The sequence below is a fragment of the Poecilia latipinna genome, unplaced genomic scaffold (genome assembly GCF_001443285.1).
Source record: "Poecilia latipinna isolate Pla-1442-1.1 unplaced genomic scaffold, P_latipinna-1.0 Scaffold501, whole genome shotgun sequence".
NCBI lineage: Eukaryota > Metazoa > Chordata > Actinopteri > Cyprinodontiformes > Poeciliidae > Poecilia > Poecilia latipinna.
The window spans coordinates 32,693-52,356 of record NW_015113117.1 but is presented as its reverse complement, the minus strand read 5'-3'; the positions used below and the strand labels follow the sequence as shown (position 1 = coordinate 52,356).

General features: G+C 38.0%; 1 protein-coding gene across 1 annotated transcript in view; it reads right to left on the bottom strand.

The window, feature by feature from the left end:
• The window catches only part of naaladl2 (N-acetylated alpha-linked acidic dipeptidase like 2), a gene marked incomplete at its 5' end in the record, with an annotated part of 155,643 nt that extends 136,414 nt beyond the window's left edge, over positions 1-19,229 (bottom strand). The window contains 4 exons of the mRNA XM_015040234.1: positions 264-392; positions 1,635-1,822; positions 8,630-8,722; positions 19,095-19,229. Coding sequence (XP_014895720.1) covers positions 264-392; positions 1,635-1,822; positions 8,630-8,722; positions 19,095-19,229 — 545 coding nt within the window. The remainder of the gene's footprint in view (positions 1-263; positions 393-1,634; positions 1,823-8,629; positions 8,723-19,094) is intronic.
• Positions 19,230-19,664: the final 435 nt, after the last annotated feature.

Genomic DNA, 19,664 nt, shown 5'->3' with positions numbered 1-19,664 from the left:
TGCATGTGCTGCATACCCACTTTTTGCGCCACTGCGAGGCGAGGGACAAATGGGTATGATAATAGATGGAAAATAAAAACGTTGTCATTTTGACATTCAGTGCACAGAGTTAACTGCAGTAATCCTAAATTGAAAAGTTTGATTTGATTTAATGTCACACTGAGAAAAAAAAATTGTCTTTGCAGTATATGCAAAAACACAGAGGGTCTGTTGGAGAATATATTATTCAGTTGTGTTTATCATTAAATTGCCTAAGAACTTACCCTTTGTATATCAGAGGTCAGTTGCAGCAGGGTTGGAGATGCTGTAGCTTGAAGAGTCTCAGTCCCTTGAACTGGAGAGTTCAGACTCACGTAGGCCACAGCACTGCTCTGAAGGACGACACTGTTATCCTGCAGGATAGCAGAGAAAAAGGAGATGGGAGGCAAAGTTCTGGAAGCAAAAAATACCGACAATTATGATCGACATCATAATTGTCGGGCATCAGAAGATGCATCAATGTTTGGGTTATGTCATTAATAATTTACTCAATTTATTATTTAACACATTATTAAGAACATTAAAATTATTTAGCTTAATCAGGGCACCAACTCCAGGGTCTCTGAGGTCATAAGCCAAACTCAGTCTCTCATGAAGGAATGAATTCAGATTACTAGCAGAAGAAACTCACACAAGGAGTTATAACTCTGATTTCTAATCAAGTCTTTTGTTAACAAAATTAACAAACTTTACAGCTGAATTATTCTGTGAAAAAAAAATTCTTTAATGACTAAGATGCAATGCAGCTACAAATGAAAAGACAAAGGGGATTTACTTATTGAACAATAAAATGGGAATCAAATCAGATTGATGAACAAACTGTGACAAAGTGAAACTGGAATACTGAAAAATGAAAAATTCAGCAAGAAAACAAGGGAAAAGTCTGATTTACAGAACCATAAAAGAAGCATACAGTTTCATAAAACAGAGTAACCTCCTCCCTCTGGTGAAGGAGGAGGACGATCAAAAGAAAACAGGAAGGTCACTGTCCAGACTCAGACCAGCCCACCACCTTAAGCAAAGAGTCGTAAAATAACTCAGTCATGTGTTTTGGCTAACCTCAAGCTAGACAAATAAATCATGGTATGAGTCTTGTATGACCACAAGTGGACATCAGTGCGAAGTAATCAAAGAAAAGAGAGAAGGAAGCAGAAGGCAGGGATGGAGAAGAGATAGGTGAAGAAAGAAGACGATGAGTTCCAGCAGCCCTGAGTTCAGTTCTTCTGGATCCAGTCTCTAACATGAGGAAGACTCAAAATAGCAAAGCAACGACATAACAGAATATCACAGCACATTTTCAGCAAAACATTCAGCAAGCTTTGAAAACAAACTCGACTAATAGTTGTCTTAAGCAGAAGAAATGATTATGAATTAGTTTTGGTCAGTTTGTGAATAAAAATTGATTCCTACAGTGTTTATCATCTGGAACTGTTTGTATATTTGTCACCCTATCATCATTCCACAATGATTTCCTAAGTTAAAGCTGACTCTCTCCACTTCATTTGTAAGTCCAGACTTAAGTTTGATGCCATTTATTATTATCTTGTCTCTATAAGCATAAAACTGGCATTACAGAAACTAAACGTATCTCTGACCTTTCCCCACTCGTAGGACCCAATGTTCCCCAGGGCTGTGCCTCCCCATGAGCAGAACACAGTGGTACGGTCCGGCACCCATCCCTGTTTGGTCTGCTCTGTTAGTGCTGCGATGAGTTGAGTCATAATGGCTGAAGTTCCACCTCCCTGGTTGCTGTCATGACGACTACCAACCAGAACGTGGCGATCTGAAAACAAAACAAAACAAAAAATTAAATAAATAAATTGCTTTGGTGAAATTGCAGAGACTCGTTCTTAGTAATAGATCGTTTTCTTTGACCTGCTTTACTGCTGAAACGTACTATACAGATAAACTTGATTGACCGTTACTCCTTGATCTGTTTGCTGATTGGTCATGATGAAATTTGTCCTGAGAAATCCAGCTGATAAGTCCTCCAACTGGCCAGGCCACAGAAAAGGTTCAATGGCTTCAATATTTATGCTTAAAATATTCCATTTATACATTTTGGCTATGGTCTGTGTGTGGGGATGAAGTTGGATAAAATTATTTAATTGCTTTATTATTAACAGGGCCAATTTTTTTCAATAGCTCTTAAGCTGATTTTGATGACCTCCCAGCCGCATTAGGACAAAATAATAAACATCAATCCAAAGAGAAAACACAATAAGGTAGAAATAGAATAAAAAGCATTATTCTTGCAGGTGTGCCATTTAGTTCAACAGTTATTTTTCATATTTTCAATCCAGCTGTGGAAACATGGAGGCCAATACGCAGAAGGGAGGATGAGTGTGCCGAGCCAGGAATGATATCATGTTATCCATTTTGCTGCTGTGCTCTTCTTCTTTATATTCCTGGCACTGGTAATAACAATGTTTTCTGCAATATAATTTCATATTCAGATGATACATTTATAATAACCTTTTTTGATAAGAACACATTAGGCAAAGTACCTAATGTTATTTCATATTCTCTCTGCAGCATGTTGCTCTAATTCCTTCTGATTAAAGAGCTTTCATCCATTTAAAGGACAAACTGTCTATTCAGACGTAGCCGCTGCCCCTCTCGTCTGAAATGGAAGCTGCCACCTGCTAAGCCAGGCCGCAGAATTATTTTCAAAAATAATAATTCAGCAAAATAAAAATGTTAAATTGCGACTCATCTGCGGCAGCAGCGCTGCCTCCAGACACAGACACCGATGAGCTCACACTTCGCACCGCAAGGTCACTTACTGTTTGAACAACTTAATGATGCACACCTGTTGTGAACATCACTAAATATCTGCATTCACAGAAGCACACAATGATAATGTTGGGAAAATGACAGGGGGACAAGGCAACCTCTCCACAGCAGAGCCACCATCTGTTCAATATTTAAACACCATCAGGCTTCCTGGCTTTATTTTCCTCCGCTGACAATAAATGTGGAGTTGATTTCAGTAAATATGTAAAAAGCAATGAATTTATAGTGCAATTCTGTTCTATTGCTGGTGTTGGCATTCAATAATTTGATCATCTCAATGTGGAAAAAGTGCAATAAAAATATTGTTATTATGGGAAGTAAATCCTAAATGCTAAATATTCCTGATGTAACTATAGAAAGTGTAGCTGTCTGACCTCAGCTAAGCAGAAAATGGAATGAAGAGGATGAGACACAGGAAACAAGTTTAATGTCATGCACTAAAAGAAGATTTAAGATTTTTAAAATTACAACAGAAAGCTGTTTAAAACACACACCAATAGATTGCTTTGTATCAGTTTTAGTCATCATGAGTTATTATGATGAAACATTTGCCGACTCATGAAGCATGCAGCGTCCCGGCCTCTCTGGTTAGATAAGTTGTAGTTATCACATTTTCTCAGCTGTGAGCATAATGTCAACAACACAACTTGCTTTATCCATCAAAACTGTTTTCATGTTCAAATGTCCCTGTGGTCACATTTCTTACTAAATCTTTCATGCATGAATTATGATCCTTTATGTCAGAATTTATTTTCCAAACTGATTTTGATTTTTTTAAGCCATAAAAAAAGGTGGGGAAAAATGTGTAAAAAGAAAAAAAAAAATCATATATATTTTTCTAAGTGATCAGTTGTAATTTTCTCCAAATAGAAAGTTATTTGGAAAATACATCAGTTGTGTTAGTCTTGAGGGGCTACTGGATGTCACAATGATGTCACAACCTGCTCTATAGTAGAAGGAGGAACTGGATATTCCTGAGTTGATTTTTGTCTGTCTGCCTTTTTGGATTTAACAGAAATTTTCTTGCACTTGCAGTGAATTGTCAGTAGTTGATGGTGCACACTAGTGTTCACTTAAGTGGTGTTTGTGCATTTATATCAAAAAAAAAAAAAAACACGTTAATGGCTTTTAGATAGCTGTCCACTGCAGTGACCATTATGCATGAAAGGGCTAATGTATTCATACTCCTTTTTCATATTGAGTCCAAATTACAACCACAAGCTTCCATTTATTTTTTGTGGACTTTTTGCCAGAGCATCATAAAGTTTGGCATAATTGTGGAGTGGATGGAAAATTACAGGATGCGTTTGGTTTATACCAAGCTCCACACCTGAAACAGAGCCTTCTCCATCGCTACCCCACCATGTAACTCACTGCTCCAGCTGGAGACCCACACACAGACAACAGCAGATGATTTTTTTTTTCAATAGAGCATCGACAGAAGGACACCAGCAGTTTTTAGTTTCTCCTGAGGACTCTCAGGAAATGGAGTCTGTGTGGGCCTTCTTCACCAGTTTGATTTTCTGTTATTGTACTCCTGCAATGTGTCTTTGTGCACTTAGAAAAGTCCCATACAAATAAAATGTATTATTATTACTAGCAATGACAAACTGACAGCCTGCTGTATCCAGTTATCTGTTATGAGATTGCGTCCTTCCCCCTTCATGTGGCTGTTTCCTCATGGGCTGCATTACATCACCATTACCAGAGAATCCATCCTACATGATCCAAGATAACATCTTTGTAGTCCAATCCCAAACATTTGAACAAATGAAAGACTCCGACTGGTAGCGGCTGCCACGAAAGTCAATCTATCGACAAATCTTGGAGCAGTTTCCGCGTTTTCTCACTTTAGTGGAGAGGATGGAAGAGAGGAGCAGCGACAGCTGCTGTTGGGGAAATAAAGCTGGTGTTCCAGCCATAAACTGGTGATCATTTCACAGGATTTACTCTGTGAAACTGAATTATAGGCACTTCAAAGTCAGAGCAAGTTTGTAACATTCACAGATATTAAATAAATTAAACCTGTGGGATGTGTCCCAAAGGAGCACAGCCACACACACACAAACACACCCAGCAGCAATAGTCCATAATTTCTTAAGAATCTTAATAATCCGATGCTTGATGTTTTTATTTTTGCTCCGGGACATAAACCTTTTAAGCCCCATATTATTAGTTTCACTTCCTCTCTCTCTCAGCTGTAATCAGGCGCCAGTGTCTTAAAAACAGTTAATAGTTAACAGAAAATGTGAGCCATGGATCAGATTCATTTCTACATATATGAATTATGCTGGTCAACAGCCAATAAATTGTCGGGTTTTCAACTGTTGTAGGGTCATTTTGATGAGCTGAATCTAAAAATCATTTTGATTTTGCTCAATCAGGTGAACTTTATGAACTATGGAGCAACATGAGCATCAAATTGCATGACTTGTTCTCACATCTGGATCAGTTTCCTGAGAATCTGATCAATGAGTGATGAGCAGGAGGAGAGACTCCATCAGGAGAGAAAAGAGATGGAGACGTAATATTCAATTTACATGTAGGCACCTGTGTTTATTATCCAAGTTTGTAACATTTAATTAATACACTCTGTTAGAAAACTTTTTTTTTTCTCCTAAAACTTTTTTCGGATGAGAAATATTAACAGAAATGAATTGATAATGTCACAAAAATTTAATAAATTTAGTCAGAAGATTGGATTTATCTAAATCAAATTAGAATAAAAACATGATTGAGAAAAATGGAAATAATTTTTGGATTCAGCAGTGCAAAATAGTCCTAATTCAACTGAAAAACATAGACAAGTTCCAAAAATTACTTTTTGTAACCCAGTGTTATTGAAGGCCTGGTTCCTGGAAAACGCTCCTGGAGTGGAAACCTGATCAGTGCAGCACAACGCACCGCAGACTGTCTGCTTGTTCAACTGAAATCCTGGCACCACAACGCTGTGCAGCTTCCAGGCTAAATCCCACAAACACTAATTAGTGTGAACTTCTTCAAATCAGTCATATGCCAAAGTTCAGACTTTTTTTTATTTTAAGGGATTTTGTGTGTGCATGTTTTTTGTTTTATGTATTTTACACAGTAGAAGATGACATGCTTCATCACGGAACTGCTAGTGAATGAGTAACATTAGAGGAAACCATGTTTTTTGTTGCCCTTTGGCTAAAACAAACTGCTGAATGTTAAACAGGATCAGCTGTGATTTAATGCATCCAGCGGTGAAGACTTTCTTTCTAACCAGTTCTGTCCTGAAGATAAAGCTTTTAAGGCAATTTGTGCCAAATTAAGTATTCGTACTTTTCATACTTTGGTAATTTTTTTAGTTAATCTTCTCATTCAGACATTTTGTAGAAGTTAATCTACAAAATTAGATTAACAGAAATGGACAGAACATCAACAAGAGGTCTAAACAAATCTGTTTTCTCACAAGCATGAGTGTCGGAGAAATAATAGCTTACAGTGCTGGTCAGAAAATTAGATGAAACAAAATGTAACTGTTATAATAAAAAAAATAATAATAATTTGGTGCTTAAGTTTGAAATTAACACAAACTTACTCTCTGATGTAAAGAGATCTAAAGTTTAGATCTCTTTACATCAGGTCTAAACTTGGTACTAAGTCCCAAATTGCTCACAAGTCTTTGTAATTTGTATGAGTGTGAACATGAAGGGTAAAGCGCGGTCCAATGACTGCACACACGCTACACACATTTAGTCCATTTACCACTTTGAAATTGTTTTGACGTTGCTGTTGGGAACTTTTACAAAATGTTTCTTTATTTTACATATTTTTTAAAACTGTCACCATGTTGTGACAGTTTTAAATCTTTGTGGTCCAACTGTACAAATACACGACCCGGTCAGAAACAACCAATCAGGGAAGGAACGGTCATGCTGAGAACGTTATGCTGTGTAAAATCAGAGGATTGAAGAAAACTACATTATCTGATTACCTGAGGATAATGTATGCTGTTACTGCCAAAGCAGTTCACAGTGAACCAAAAAGCACTCTGTGATGTGTTAAAGTAAAGGTCACTGATTATTTTACAACATTATATTTTAAATATCTATTCAGATGGAGAACTTCGTCTACAATGTCGCTTCTCCTCAACTACAACAGAACTAAGCTTTGGTTTAAAGGTACGAGGCTTTGACTGCAGGATTCACATGCGTGGGAGCAAAGAGTGTTTTAAGATTTATTATGATGCTGCCTGTCTTTGTGCAGCCATAAAATACATAAAGCTGGGCAGATAGGCCTGATGCGAGCATGCATGAATATTCATTCTGCTCATGTTTTAGTGTAGAACATGCATATGATCAAATGCCAACAACCAGTTGAAGTGTTGCTACTTGCGGAGATTTGTGATCCACATTATGTGTTTTAGTGGCCCATTATGTCTGCTTAATATCACACTGTAAATCAGCGAGGTAATTTTCCACTGGTGAGTGGGCAGGACAGGTAGGGTTGCACCGCAGCAATGGGAGTGGAGGGGGAGGATGTGTAAGGAGGAAGGCTGTTGAGGAGAGGCAAGGACAGGATGAAAAAATCCTTCCTTATACCGACAATAAAAGAAAAAGAGACAAAACGAGTCAAAAATTCATTCCCTGGAGCAAAAATGAAGTGTGACCGACAATGGACTCAAATCCTGCATTACAAGTTCAACATTATAATCTAAACACATTGAAGAAATGTTCAGGTTGTGTGTGTTTAAGCAGCTATCTGCATGGTGATGGACGGATGGTGGAGCTTCTATTTTTTTTCAAACTTCCTGTAAATGTTAGCTGTGCTGCTATGCTAAAAGCTAGCTGCAGCCTACTTCCACACGGTGGAAGAGGTTTGGCTTCATTTTTATTACTGTCCTCATTTCTTACCATCACAGCTTTTAAAGGAAAAAAATATAATATTATTTTCTACCTTGCTGAACTAAGCTGCTACATCACTCACTCAAATGTAAAGGTCCTTCGTAAATTTAAAATTTTCCTTAATGTAACATGAGAAATTGATACACTGTTCCATTTTTAGAAGAAGTGACATTGCTTTCAGAGCAAAAACTGCTCAACTTACTGTATATAAGAGGCAACAATGAACTTCAAATTGGAAAAGAAATATTTTAAGCTTTTTGTTTTGCAAGGAAATAACTAGAAAGCATTAATATCAACAATATGTGTGAAACAGCAAATGTACATGGTGGTGACAAGAATTTGCCAAGTACAAGCAGATTTCCTCCCTGTTTTTGATATTTTGTCACACCTAAATGGTTGAATTTGTCAAACAAATTTTATTTTCAGACAAGCAAATTCAAAAAGCAGTTTTCAAAAAAACAAAAACAAAAAAATACTCAAATTTTACTTGTTTTTTTGTAATGGGTACATAAACTTAAAGCCGATGGTGTCACCCTTGGCAACACCTGCCATAAAGTCATAACCAAAGGAGGTTTTATGAAAATATGTTTGATGATCTCAGATATACAAATGGCCCAACCAAGGTTAGAATTAGAAGTGTCTGTTAGCTTCCAATTATCTTCTCTGTAGATCATTGTCATTTAAAGGTTTACAGACCATTAATTAATGAAACTACCAAAGTCAAACTTCATTGACTTACAAACTGGATCTTTTTATCAGATTATTTCAATCAGAATGTGAAGGAAGCATCCTGTCTCAAACCAAGCCCAATGCTCAGGGTGTTTTGATGGTTCAGTGCAGCGTAAAACTCAGTGACTTTTAATGAGTCCTGCTTTAATATTGTTCATGATTTGCTCTGTTCACATACTTGTTCATTTCTTACAAACCTGGGTTTTTTCTTCCTTTCAGGTATCCAACAACATTGTAAATCTTCTTGTAGGACATCTGGTTTCCAATAGTCACAGTAATCTTCTTTCGCTCTGGGATAAAAACAGATCAAAAAGGAAATTACATGCATTCTGTTTATTCAGTCTGCTCAACAATGACACAGCCACTGTTTTTGGTCTCAATCAGCAGCTTTAGGTTGTGTGGTAAACCCTGTATTCTTGCTCTTTAGGAGGAAGAAAACGGCTCCGTTTGCCACTACGCCTCACTCTTCACTCTCGGCTTCTCCTGCCATCAGCTCTACATTTACACAATTGCTGGACGCACTTACCTGACAAATTTTCTGCTCTGTCTGTAATGTCTCCTGCCTGCTGCTCCTTCACTCACCACCCACAGTCCCTCGCCGCCAGCCTCTCACTGCAGTCCACTCAGTCATCAGACAGTTTCCCTTCTTTTATCTTTCCTCTCTATTCCCTACCATCATCATGCCCTTCTCTTGACTTTTGCAATAACTGCAACTAGGTGACAAGAGACTACAAGTCTTGCAAACGTATTCATACCCTTCTACGTCTTTTTAGCATACATTATCATATTGCAACCAACTCAGTGCTTATTAAGGTTATACCTGAGAAACTAAATCAAAGACGTTTATACATGTTACGTCAAACAAATATGGCTTTAAAGAACCTTTTAAAAACTTTAGTGACCCTGCTGAAGAAAAGCATAAACACATGCGTTTGTATACACACACACACACACATATATATATATATATATATATATATATATATATATATATATAAAAAGGAGAAGAAATTTAACTTTCAAATGACAAATCGAACTTTCTTAGTTTGATTAAGAAACTTCTATTTTTTTTATTTGCGCTTGATTTTACTTGACTCAAAACAAAAAAAAAGTATACGTTTTATGCCTAAGAGTTTATGCGAGGTAGGATAAAAGGTTGTAGTTTTAGTTTTTGTTTTGAATTTATTTTGGAGTTAACATTTGTGACATCACAGCCTAAGAGGGAAGACAAGTTGTAGAAATTGTCATTATATCATTACTAAAATTACAGTGACTGTGCTTTATTCAGAAACGAGAAGCACTGAAAACGTCCACCACCCACACACACACAACCACACATACACACACACACAACCACACATACACACACACACACACACACACACACACACACACACACACACACACACACACTGCTGGGAGATTCACATGACTTAGCAGTCAGTGGACGGCTGTGAGCTCAAGGGGGCTGATGGCTGGATATCTGAGGGAAAATACAGACGAACCGCCAGTAAAGATGTGAAGCAGGGGCTCAAACTGTGTGTGACAGAGGTCCCCCGCCTGCAGCACCACAGCATGACAGCCCACTTTCCCAGCTCCACTCCACTCCGTTCCTCCGTCCCTCCCAGTCTGCCTGTCTGCTTGCCCTCTCGCTCCTATTTAATGCATTATAAAAATTCACTGCTCTCTCTTATCTGAGCCACATAACCCATTTATCACTTTTGACAATGGCCACAAATGACTACAGCTAAAGAGAGAGGATGGAACATGTGGCCCTTATGCGCATTCAGTCTGCAGACATGCAGACGCAGAGAGCGGGAGAGAGATTTGTCAAATAGCGATTCCCCTTCATGATGAATGAGTTTACAGATGCGGCAGTTTCTGCAGGTAAGAGGTGACTCACAGTTTTCAGAGAACATTTAGTTATTTAAAGACACTAAAATGTGTCTCTGATTCTTGCAGAATAAATCAAACATAGTATCAAACCTGTACTCATGAAAAAAACATATACCTGGCCCAGCCATCCATTTGTTTCATTTGTTCATGACATCCAAATTTAACAGCGTCACAAAAAGAAAACCTGGTGGAAACTATGGAAACTTTTTGACTTCCTCTGATTCATTTTGTCCTCATGAAAAAATCCAAACAAATCACCAAACATGTCCAAGACATCAGGAAAAGAACGATGGGTCTCTACAGGTCTGGTTCTGTGGGTTCTGTTTCCTGTTGACACTTTCACTTTCTGCTTAAACAGTCCAAGTATAAACACAGGTCTATTCAGCCACTCTGCTGTGCAGGAAGAGATGGATCCAAAGGTAAATATGTTTGGGTGAGAAATGCGTGAAAAACATCCGAACAAAAACATTCAGGTGCTGGCTGAAGATCTGAAGTCCTGCAGTGAGAGAAGGTCACCAGAAGGCCACAATCGGCCTGTGACTTCTGAGAAGACGTGTTCCAGGCAACATTCTGAAGGGCCGCATTGGAAAAGGTTCAATGGAAACGGCAAAATTCAAAATAACTTCACAAAACTTTGAAAAAACGTCCAAACCTCAAGGCTTGGAGGGTATGACTCTCCATTTTTCTGAAAAGTGTGGCACATGCTGGTTTAAAACCACTACAAACTGTTTATTACAGCCATGCATAACGTCTTCATCAGATGACATTATGAAATGAATGATCTGTTCAAAACAAGCAGATGGAAATACGCCTCATTAGCATAATTTTGACATTTTAACAGTTTGCTTAAAGTTCACATGACAACTGGACAGAAATATAACTAGTGACAGATTTTCATAGCACTGCTGGTTTCAAACACTGAAGCTAACACTAACTCTAATTTGACAACTTTTTTTTAGTAAAAGGTTATCTAACGTTACTTTTTCGAAACCAACAATCAGATTAGTTACTTATCAATTACTATTTTTTTTTATAATTTTCCTTTAGAAAAAACCCCAAAACAATATATTTCCTCTGTTGTGTCGCAGTGTGTGCGTTACACAAAGTCACGTTTTCAGCACAAGGACAACTCACATGGAAAAACATCCCAGGCAGTCAGTAACACAACCATAAGCAACAGTGGAAGGAGGAGAGATGTGCGTTTTGGAGCTGGATAAACTGTTATTATTCTGAGTTTGTGTCGGCTAAAGATGACAGTGTTAAAGGCTCACTGTAGACTGTGCTGGCTACAAAGTCTCATCTAGCTTATCTCAACATGGCCATCTTCTGCTCCATGAAAGCAAAGTAGCTTTATTGGTTCAGTCTTTGAAATAAGCAAAAACTGTTTACTTCATTACAGGGTGGAGATTTTCTGCAGATAAAAGACGCCTGTGCAGGTCTGGAACAGGAGGAGCTGTAGTTTTATTTTTTATTTTTTCCTGCTATGAAAGGTTTAGATAAAACCTTTTATTACAACAAATATCTCCTTTACAGTAAGGTTTTAATCTCAGTGCTAAACATTTTGAGTTGCTCTGCTTTAATTTTTTCTTTTCTGCCTCCAGAATTTTTTAGAAGCTCTTTATCAAACTAAATTTATTTCTCCTCATACGTCTGAAAACTAATAATTATGACAGACATGGATGAAACCTTTGTTTAGTTTATTCCAAATATCAATTTTATTTTGAGGAGCACTTTTTGCATTTTCTCAGATAGCAGCACTTTTTTCAAAGTAAAATGGAATCTGACTTATGTATGCAGAAGTTTTGATTTATTTTTTTAGAGATGAGCTACTGGGAGTTTCAATGCAATTCAAATATTCTTCTTTGTTATCACTAATAACAGGCTGTTGTGATACTGTACGTTAGCAACGCAATATTCATTTCTTTTTCTTATTTTAGCTGTTAAAAATAAAAGCAGACTGAAGTTGTCTTGAAGTTCAGAATTAATAATATTTTTCTTACTAAAACTTTTTCTCCTGCAGTAGTTGCACATTTGAGTTTGAAAACTTATTGCGGAAAGCCAAAGGCAAACCTGGGCAATAATCATGTTGTCTAAACAGCATATTGATATGTCACACCTGGACAGATAATCTCGGTAAAGTAGAAATGCTCGCTAATACATATTTAGACAGATTTGTGAACAATATTTGACAGAAGTATGTCTGTTATGAATATCGAAAAAGGTTTGGATTTTTGACCAGTTCAAAAGTCTCATATTTTTAATGTACTTTCACTGCTTTAACCATCTTTTTGCTAACCGTCTACGTCTCTGTTAAGGACTTTTCTGGTCCATTTTTATCTTTGTGCTGTGAGAAGTAGATGAACTTGACCCGTCCAGTTGTATGCAGTCAAAGTGATGAACAGAAGAAGCAGAATTTTTTTGTTCAGTGTTCCTCATTGTTTCTGCTTCAAGAAAAAAAAAAAAAAAAACTAAAGTAGCAAATGACCTTTTATACATTCAAATTTAAAAAGTTCTACCACTTAAATTGTAGGATTTATTGTATCAGAACATAAAAAGGATCTGTGGCCTCATGCACACAAGGTACGTTCAGACAGAGACATGGCCTTTGTCCAGTTACTTCCAAGAATTCAGTTGGCTCAGAAAGAATTTACCTTGGAAATGTCTGGTCTTTTCATTCAAAGCACAAAATATATTTGAGGCAATAATTTATAGAAACCACCTTTTAGTAAGGTGGTCTGCACGGACACAGGCAGAGTACTGCTGTGTAATACTGTTGTTTTCAGGGGGAAAACAACAGTATCAGTTATTTGGAGGGATTTCAGACATTCACATCCTGATGGTGGCAAGCTGCTACACTGTAGCCACAGCTGCCCCAGGCAGATTGACAGAGGCAAGGCTGCCAAACAGCCGCCGGCCCTCTGACCACCAGCAGGTAGGCAGGTGAAGCGTCTTGCTCAAGAACACGACTGAAACAGACGGAGCTGGGATTGAACCGGCAACCCACCGATCACTGGACGAACTACCACCAACAACACCATCGTTCTGCTAAAACAAGACTTAGAGACTTTTTCCCCACATTATCATAGTGGGGTATTTGTGTGGTGATTTTGGGAAATGAGATTAATTTAATACAACTTGGAATAAGACTAACAAGATGTAGACAAAGTGAAGCAGTGTGAATACTTTCTGGATGCTCTTTGCACTTATGTACTTAGATTTCTTGAGGTGTGTGAATTCACTGGGTTGTTGCCGACATCTGGAGTGAACTTTCATCCAATGGGCCAAATGGAAGACACAGATATGCTTTAGAGTTTTTTCTACTTGCTATGTATGTTATATTGGCTCTACCTATTTAGTTTAAGTAATGGAAAGATAAACCGAACTGAAAAACTTTAGATAGCACCATATCTCATCTGTTTCTACTACCTTCTACTACCATCTGTTTCTAGTCCTTGCCGTATAAACTGCTGTCTAATCACTGAGAAGCATTCCAATAACATCCTCTGCAGGGCATTTTTAATGCACATTTAAGAAACAGTAGTCATTGAAAGTGGGGAACTTCCACATCACAATCAATATGGGTGTAATTAAAGGGCCTGGGAGTACTTTTTATAAAGCCATTTTAAGTTGTTCTACTTTGCTCGCTTCTCCCTCTGCAGCAGTGCTCTGTAATTGCTGCAGAAATTTGGGACACCTTTGGAGTGGAAGAGGAAGATGGAGAGAAAAAAATAAGAATCACATGAAACAAAGAGAACCCCACCAAGAACAGATTTAGTAGAGTATATCACAGGAACGTTATTTTTTTCAGCTGTCATTTACACTTGATGCATTTTATGTAACTGTATAAATGGTCTCCTTTACTGCAATTACTGATTTCAAACATACTCCAATTAGGTCCCCATAACCTACAGTTTTCTTTGAAAGGTCTGAGTGTGGTTATGTCAGTCATTCAGCTGCTGCGGCAGGTAGAACAGGAAACTTTATTCTGCTGTGGTTATTTCTTTTGTTCCCCCTGAACTCTTTGTCACTCAGGTTCAGCATGCATGCTTCTGAAAAATGTAAAAAAAGAAAACCAGGACTTAAAGTTACAAGTGTACTTCTCTTGCATCTGTGCACCAATCGCAAACACATTTTTAACCCAATAAAAAAATATATATTTCACTTAAAAAGCATACCCTTCTTCAGGAGCTGCTGGTCTTCACTGACATTATTTAGCAGCCTGGACACAAACTGATGGACACAACCAACACCTTACGACTTTATTTCAGTAATTTAACTATGCTTGCATAATTTCGGCTTCATTCTGGTAATATTAGGACTTTATTCTCATATTATAATGACCCTCTTGATGTGCAACTTTATTCTCTTAGGTTAAGTTTTAAAAATCACTGAGCCTGGCTCTAATACTCTGTCGTATTAATCTGTCTTCTCTTTCCTTTACATAAATACTGTAAAGTAGTGAGTGTACATATATTGATCAACTTCATTTATTTATCCTTAACGCCTACACTCCCTGAGAGAGTGAAACCAAAGTCAAGTTCCTTTTTTGTCGCACAAACATGGCCAAGAAAGCCGATTCTGATAATTATACAATGCTGAAGAAATTGTTAAAACCAACAAAAACAAACTATTCAAAGCTACCAGTCAACAGTTGGAAATATTACAGTTTCCAAACAGAAACACTCTCCTAACCATACATTTCACTGTGTCATAATGGCATATCTAATCCCACTATGCATTCAATCTCCAAAGTTTGAAGGGAAGTGGACAGCTTCAATACAAACAAACACCAACAGGCCTGGAATCACAGAGATAAGGTGGAAACAAAGAGTCTATCCAAAGTATTTACCCCACTGGATGTTTTTCTCTTTTCATTGATTTTATAGCATGATCAAAAGCATTATGCATATTTTGACAAAAAAGACAAAACAACAACAACAAAAAGACCCCTTTAATATTTATTGTCAAAGTAATAACTGTTTCTGCAAAATAATGACAATTAAAAATATGTAACAAAAAATTAATTATAATAATTGTATAATAAATCACACCCTTTAAAGGGACTGACCTAATTCAATAGAGGTCAGACCAACTGGTGCTAGTAGTCTCACATGATTGGAGTGGAGTTTATTGAATAAATACATAAATACTTTAACAAATTCTCAAGAACCAAAGTGGGACTCTGAAATGAAAGGTCAAGAAGTTATATGAGACAACATAATTTCAGTAAAAAAAACTACTGCTATAGTGCATTAGGTATTATGTATTTGAATACAGTGTGGTATTTAAAATATTGCCAGAAAACAATTAAAGAAAAGGTCACAGCTCTTAGATCCATCTCAACAGAATCTGGGATATCGTAACTTTCCCTTTCAGATTGACAGTTTGTGACCAGCTTACTGTAGTAGAAGAATGTTAAATATTTTTCAACATTTTTCAATACAGAAAAAAATAAAATGAAATCATTCATGTGGCTTTGACATTTCAGCAATCAGCTCCAATTGGCTCCGTTAAGCAGCTGCCCAAGCAAGATGAGAGTTAAATTATTCATGGTCACAAAGCAGGAGCAGGAAATCATTTCACACCAGCCATTTCCACAGATCATCAGGTAATTTAATAATATAGGTTTAAAATCAAGGTGGAGGTCAATGTAGGGACAGGAGGACTGACAATGTCCAAACACAAGCTCCACCTGACCACAGTCACACAGACCTACTATGACCAGATTTAGTTAGCCTTGATGCTACAGCCCAACATTCACCGTCATGTTCTACAGCTTTTACATTAAAATGAACAAAGAAACAAAAATATTACTATGTATACATAGTAATATTAGTTTATTAAAAGTGGATAGACTCATGTTTAAATAGCTCAGTGATGATGAATGACTTGCAAGTAAAATAAGTTTTTGGTGTCTGAATGTTTTCAGTCAGGACACTGTACAATGGAAAAGGCAATTTAGTTCTTCCATGGTCGGATTCAGTAGATGATTCCAAACTGCCATGCTCATGTCTCCGGTCCCGCTGCTCCTCTCTCCTGTTGGAGCAGGAAGCAGGAAGCAGGAAATAGGAAGCCTCCTCTGGGGTCAGGAGGGTTTCTGCAGGTGACTGTTTCTGGCAGAGCAGACATCTTGGCAGACAACCTTCTGCTGCGTTCAGACCGGAGGCGATTTGAGCTTCAGGGTCGACTGGTTTATATGATATCTGTATGTGGACACCGAGATGCCCAGGACGTGTCTTTTTGTGCCACCTTCAATGCTTTACTGTTCTGGTCAGGCCACCCCTATGAATATTTCTTCTGGGCACGCCTGGCCGGATGTTTAAAGTTATTGTCCTGTTGGAAAGTGAACCTCCATTCTGTTTAAAGTTTTCTGCAGCCTCTAGCAGGATTGCTCCATGTTTAGCTCCATCAACTCGGTCTGCCGTTCCTGACCCTTGCAAATGAAAGCATCCTGACAGCATAATGTCACCACCATGTTAGCAGGGTTGGTGTGGTCAGGATGAAGTGACATGTCAAGTTTTCATCCCACATTATTTTAAGGGAATACAGTAAATTTGAATCTGATTTAATTTCAAGTACACTGACATTTGTGGCTCCGATGTTACAAAAAGTGAAAAACGCAGTAAGAGGACTTTTGTGAGGCATGGGGCGTATGAACACAAAACACAGCAACTACAGAGGAACAAGAATCCTGAGGCTGGCCAAGTCATGTCACTGGTCTCCAAAGAAGGGCCCTGAGTAATTAAACAAGGCCAGGCAATGCAGCCACCTTTAATTGAACTGGAATTAAAAAAGAAAAAAAAAAGTGTAAAAAGAGACTTGGCTAGAAAGCAAAAAAATTGAAAAGAGGGAAGCAGATGGAACAAATGATAGTGGGATCCCAGGTGTGGTCATGGGTGCAGCTGATCGATTGGAGACAAAATACATCTCTCTCACTCATGGGCTCCGTCTTCCACTGAGTCTCTGTCCCTTGTAGCTCCTCTCCCAGTTTCACTCATTTGATGTTGTGGAAGGAGCCGACCCAGCAGGCTCATTCGGTGTGGGTTGGTCCACACTGTCATCATATTTGCAGTACGTCAAACTGTTCAGTCCATAACCAGCAGAAACATAGTTAGAATAGGCATAACATCCAACATCAGGACACTGAACATCAGCTGTCCTTTCAGACCAGAGATACTGACTTGTTTCCAACAGAAAACCACACAGAGTGCAGCAAGCACATCAAACAACTTCTGCACTATAAGATCAATACTTTTGTCAATATTGGATGTGTCACTTATTTGCTGAGTGACTCCTTCAGACAGCACTGAAGCACAACAGTGACAAACGTGTGTGTGTGTGTGTGTGTGTGTGTGTGTGTGTGTGTGTGTGTGTGTCTAAAATCTGAGCACCAGAGGAAAAGGACAGCATGCTGTTTTCCAGCCACCGGCCAGATGCTTGAATTTATTGGGGAGTAAATGAAAATGGATGAAGTGTACACACAAGAAATGAGGGAACATGCTGTCAACAGGAGATGATGGTGGACAAACGCCTGAGTGGAAGACAGAGGGACGGATCAGAGGAGCAGTGGAGGTGACTGTAATATGGATACTGATAGGTTGATTTTTTTTAAACTCCTGTGGAAATCTGCCAACATACGGACGAGGGGACTTCTTTCAAAACATTAAAAGAAAGGATTTAGCCTACAATATTAGAACAATTTTATTATTTAAAGCTGGGATATCAGTTGAGATGCACAAAAGCCTTTATGTTGCACATGAGCCTTGTAGAGAATGGAAAGTTGATCCTAATTTTGAGTAAAAAACTGGATTCATGTTTAAAACGAGGAGAACAGCCAACAGTTACAGAGAAGATGCTACATCTACTGACATGTAATCTATGGGCACCTTGTGACCAGGGTACCTAAGTACGCCATGCCCAAAGGACTCAACCCAAAGTCCTGTCTATGGCCCAAATTAGAGCGACTTCCCTAATTCATTATCCTGCAGCTGCACTCAGAGCTGACCAAAGCAATTTCCATCTGCCAGCCGTGCTCTAAATATGTGTACTCACCAAACAACCCTGTAACAAAGCTGTAGGCGAGTACAACACCTGATCTGACACGTCATAGTTGGAGCACTCTCATTAAAACTTTCAATATGCCAAACTTGGCAAAAAACAGAACTGACAAACATTCTTCATTCATTCTTCAAACTTCAACATCTCAAATATGTAAGTCGTTCAACTAATATATATGAAATGTTGACGTGTACACTGGACACAGTTCCTATATCTGATTTTTTTAATTAATTTATTTTTTTGTTGAACTCAGTGAGCAGCTGAAAATGTCTCTTAGTTTGAAAGATTTGGACTAACATTTCCAAACAAGCTGATAATCCTGATCATCTAAAAAGGTCGTAGTTTGAATTGTTTTAATGTTTGGACTGAATCATCACAATGTTTTTCCAAAGGTCACATCATATAAATATAAAAGAGTTGGGTATTATGTAATGTACTAAGTCATCTAAACAAGATGAGGTCAAATTCATTTTTGCATTTCCTTTAATTCATTCAAACTAAGGGTAACATTATCCATGCATAAAGACCCATCACTACTGATCTGCTGAAATCACACAACTTATAGAATCATTTGATTTGTGTCTTACAAACAGATGGCAAAGCTCAACAGTCCTCTGATGAGGCCCAGTGAGAGACAGACAAAGTTAAAAATTGCTAAAGTTAATGCAATTCCATTGGTAGCTCTGCAAATGATTTTTTTGTGCTTACCTGTGTTGGGAGGCATGGATAAAAGAGTGCAGGCATCTGCTCCCTGTCCCACTGATGGCGACGACAATAAAGTCTTGGCAAGGAAGGCGGAGATGGGCTGAACCAGCAGGGATGTGAGGCTCCCTCCAGACCCAGCTAGCACAAAAACAGAACAAAAGACAAGCAAGAAAAAAAAAAAAAAAAGACAATTAAACACTCTCTTTTGGATCTTCCTGCAAACCAACAAAATGACAATTTATGTAATGTAGTTTCTAAATCATACTATATTAAAAATCTAACTCTGCATTGGTGATATAGTAAATGTTATCGCTGACAAGCTGGCATTTGATGCTGGTCAATAAAATAGAATAAAATAAACTCAGTCCTTCTTGATTTTAATGGTTTTTGCCTTAAGTCTTTTTTATATAAATTAAATAAATACTGAACAAGAAGAATGAAGGGCCTGAAAGGAATCTGGAGTACCCAGAGAGAACCCACACACGTAAGGGCAGAAGAACTCCCCAGGCTGGGATTGGACCTCACTGCACTGCTTGGCTCTTCAATCCGTCAGTGTTCATTTTACATGTTCAG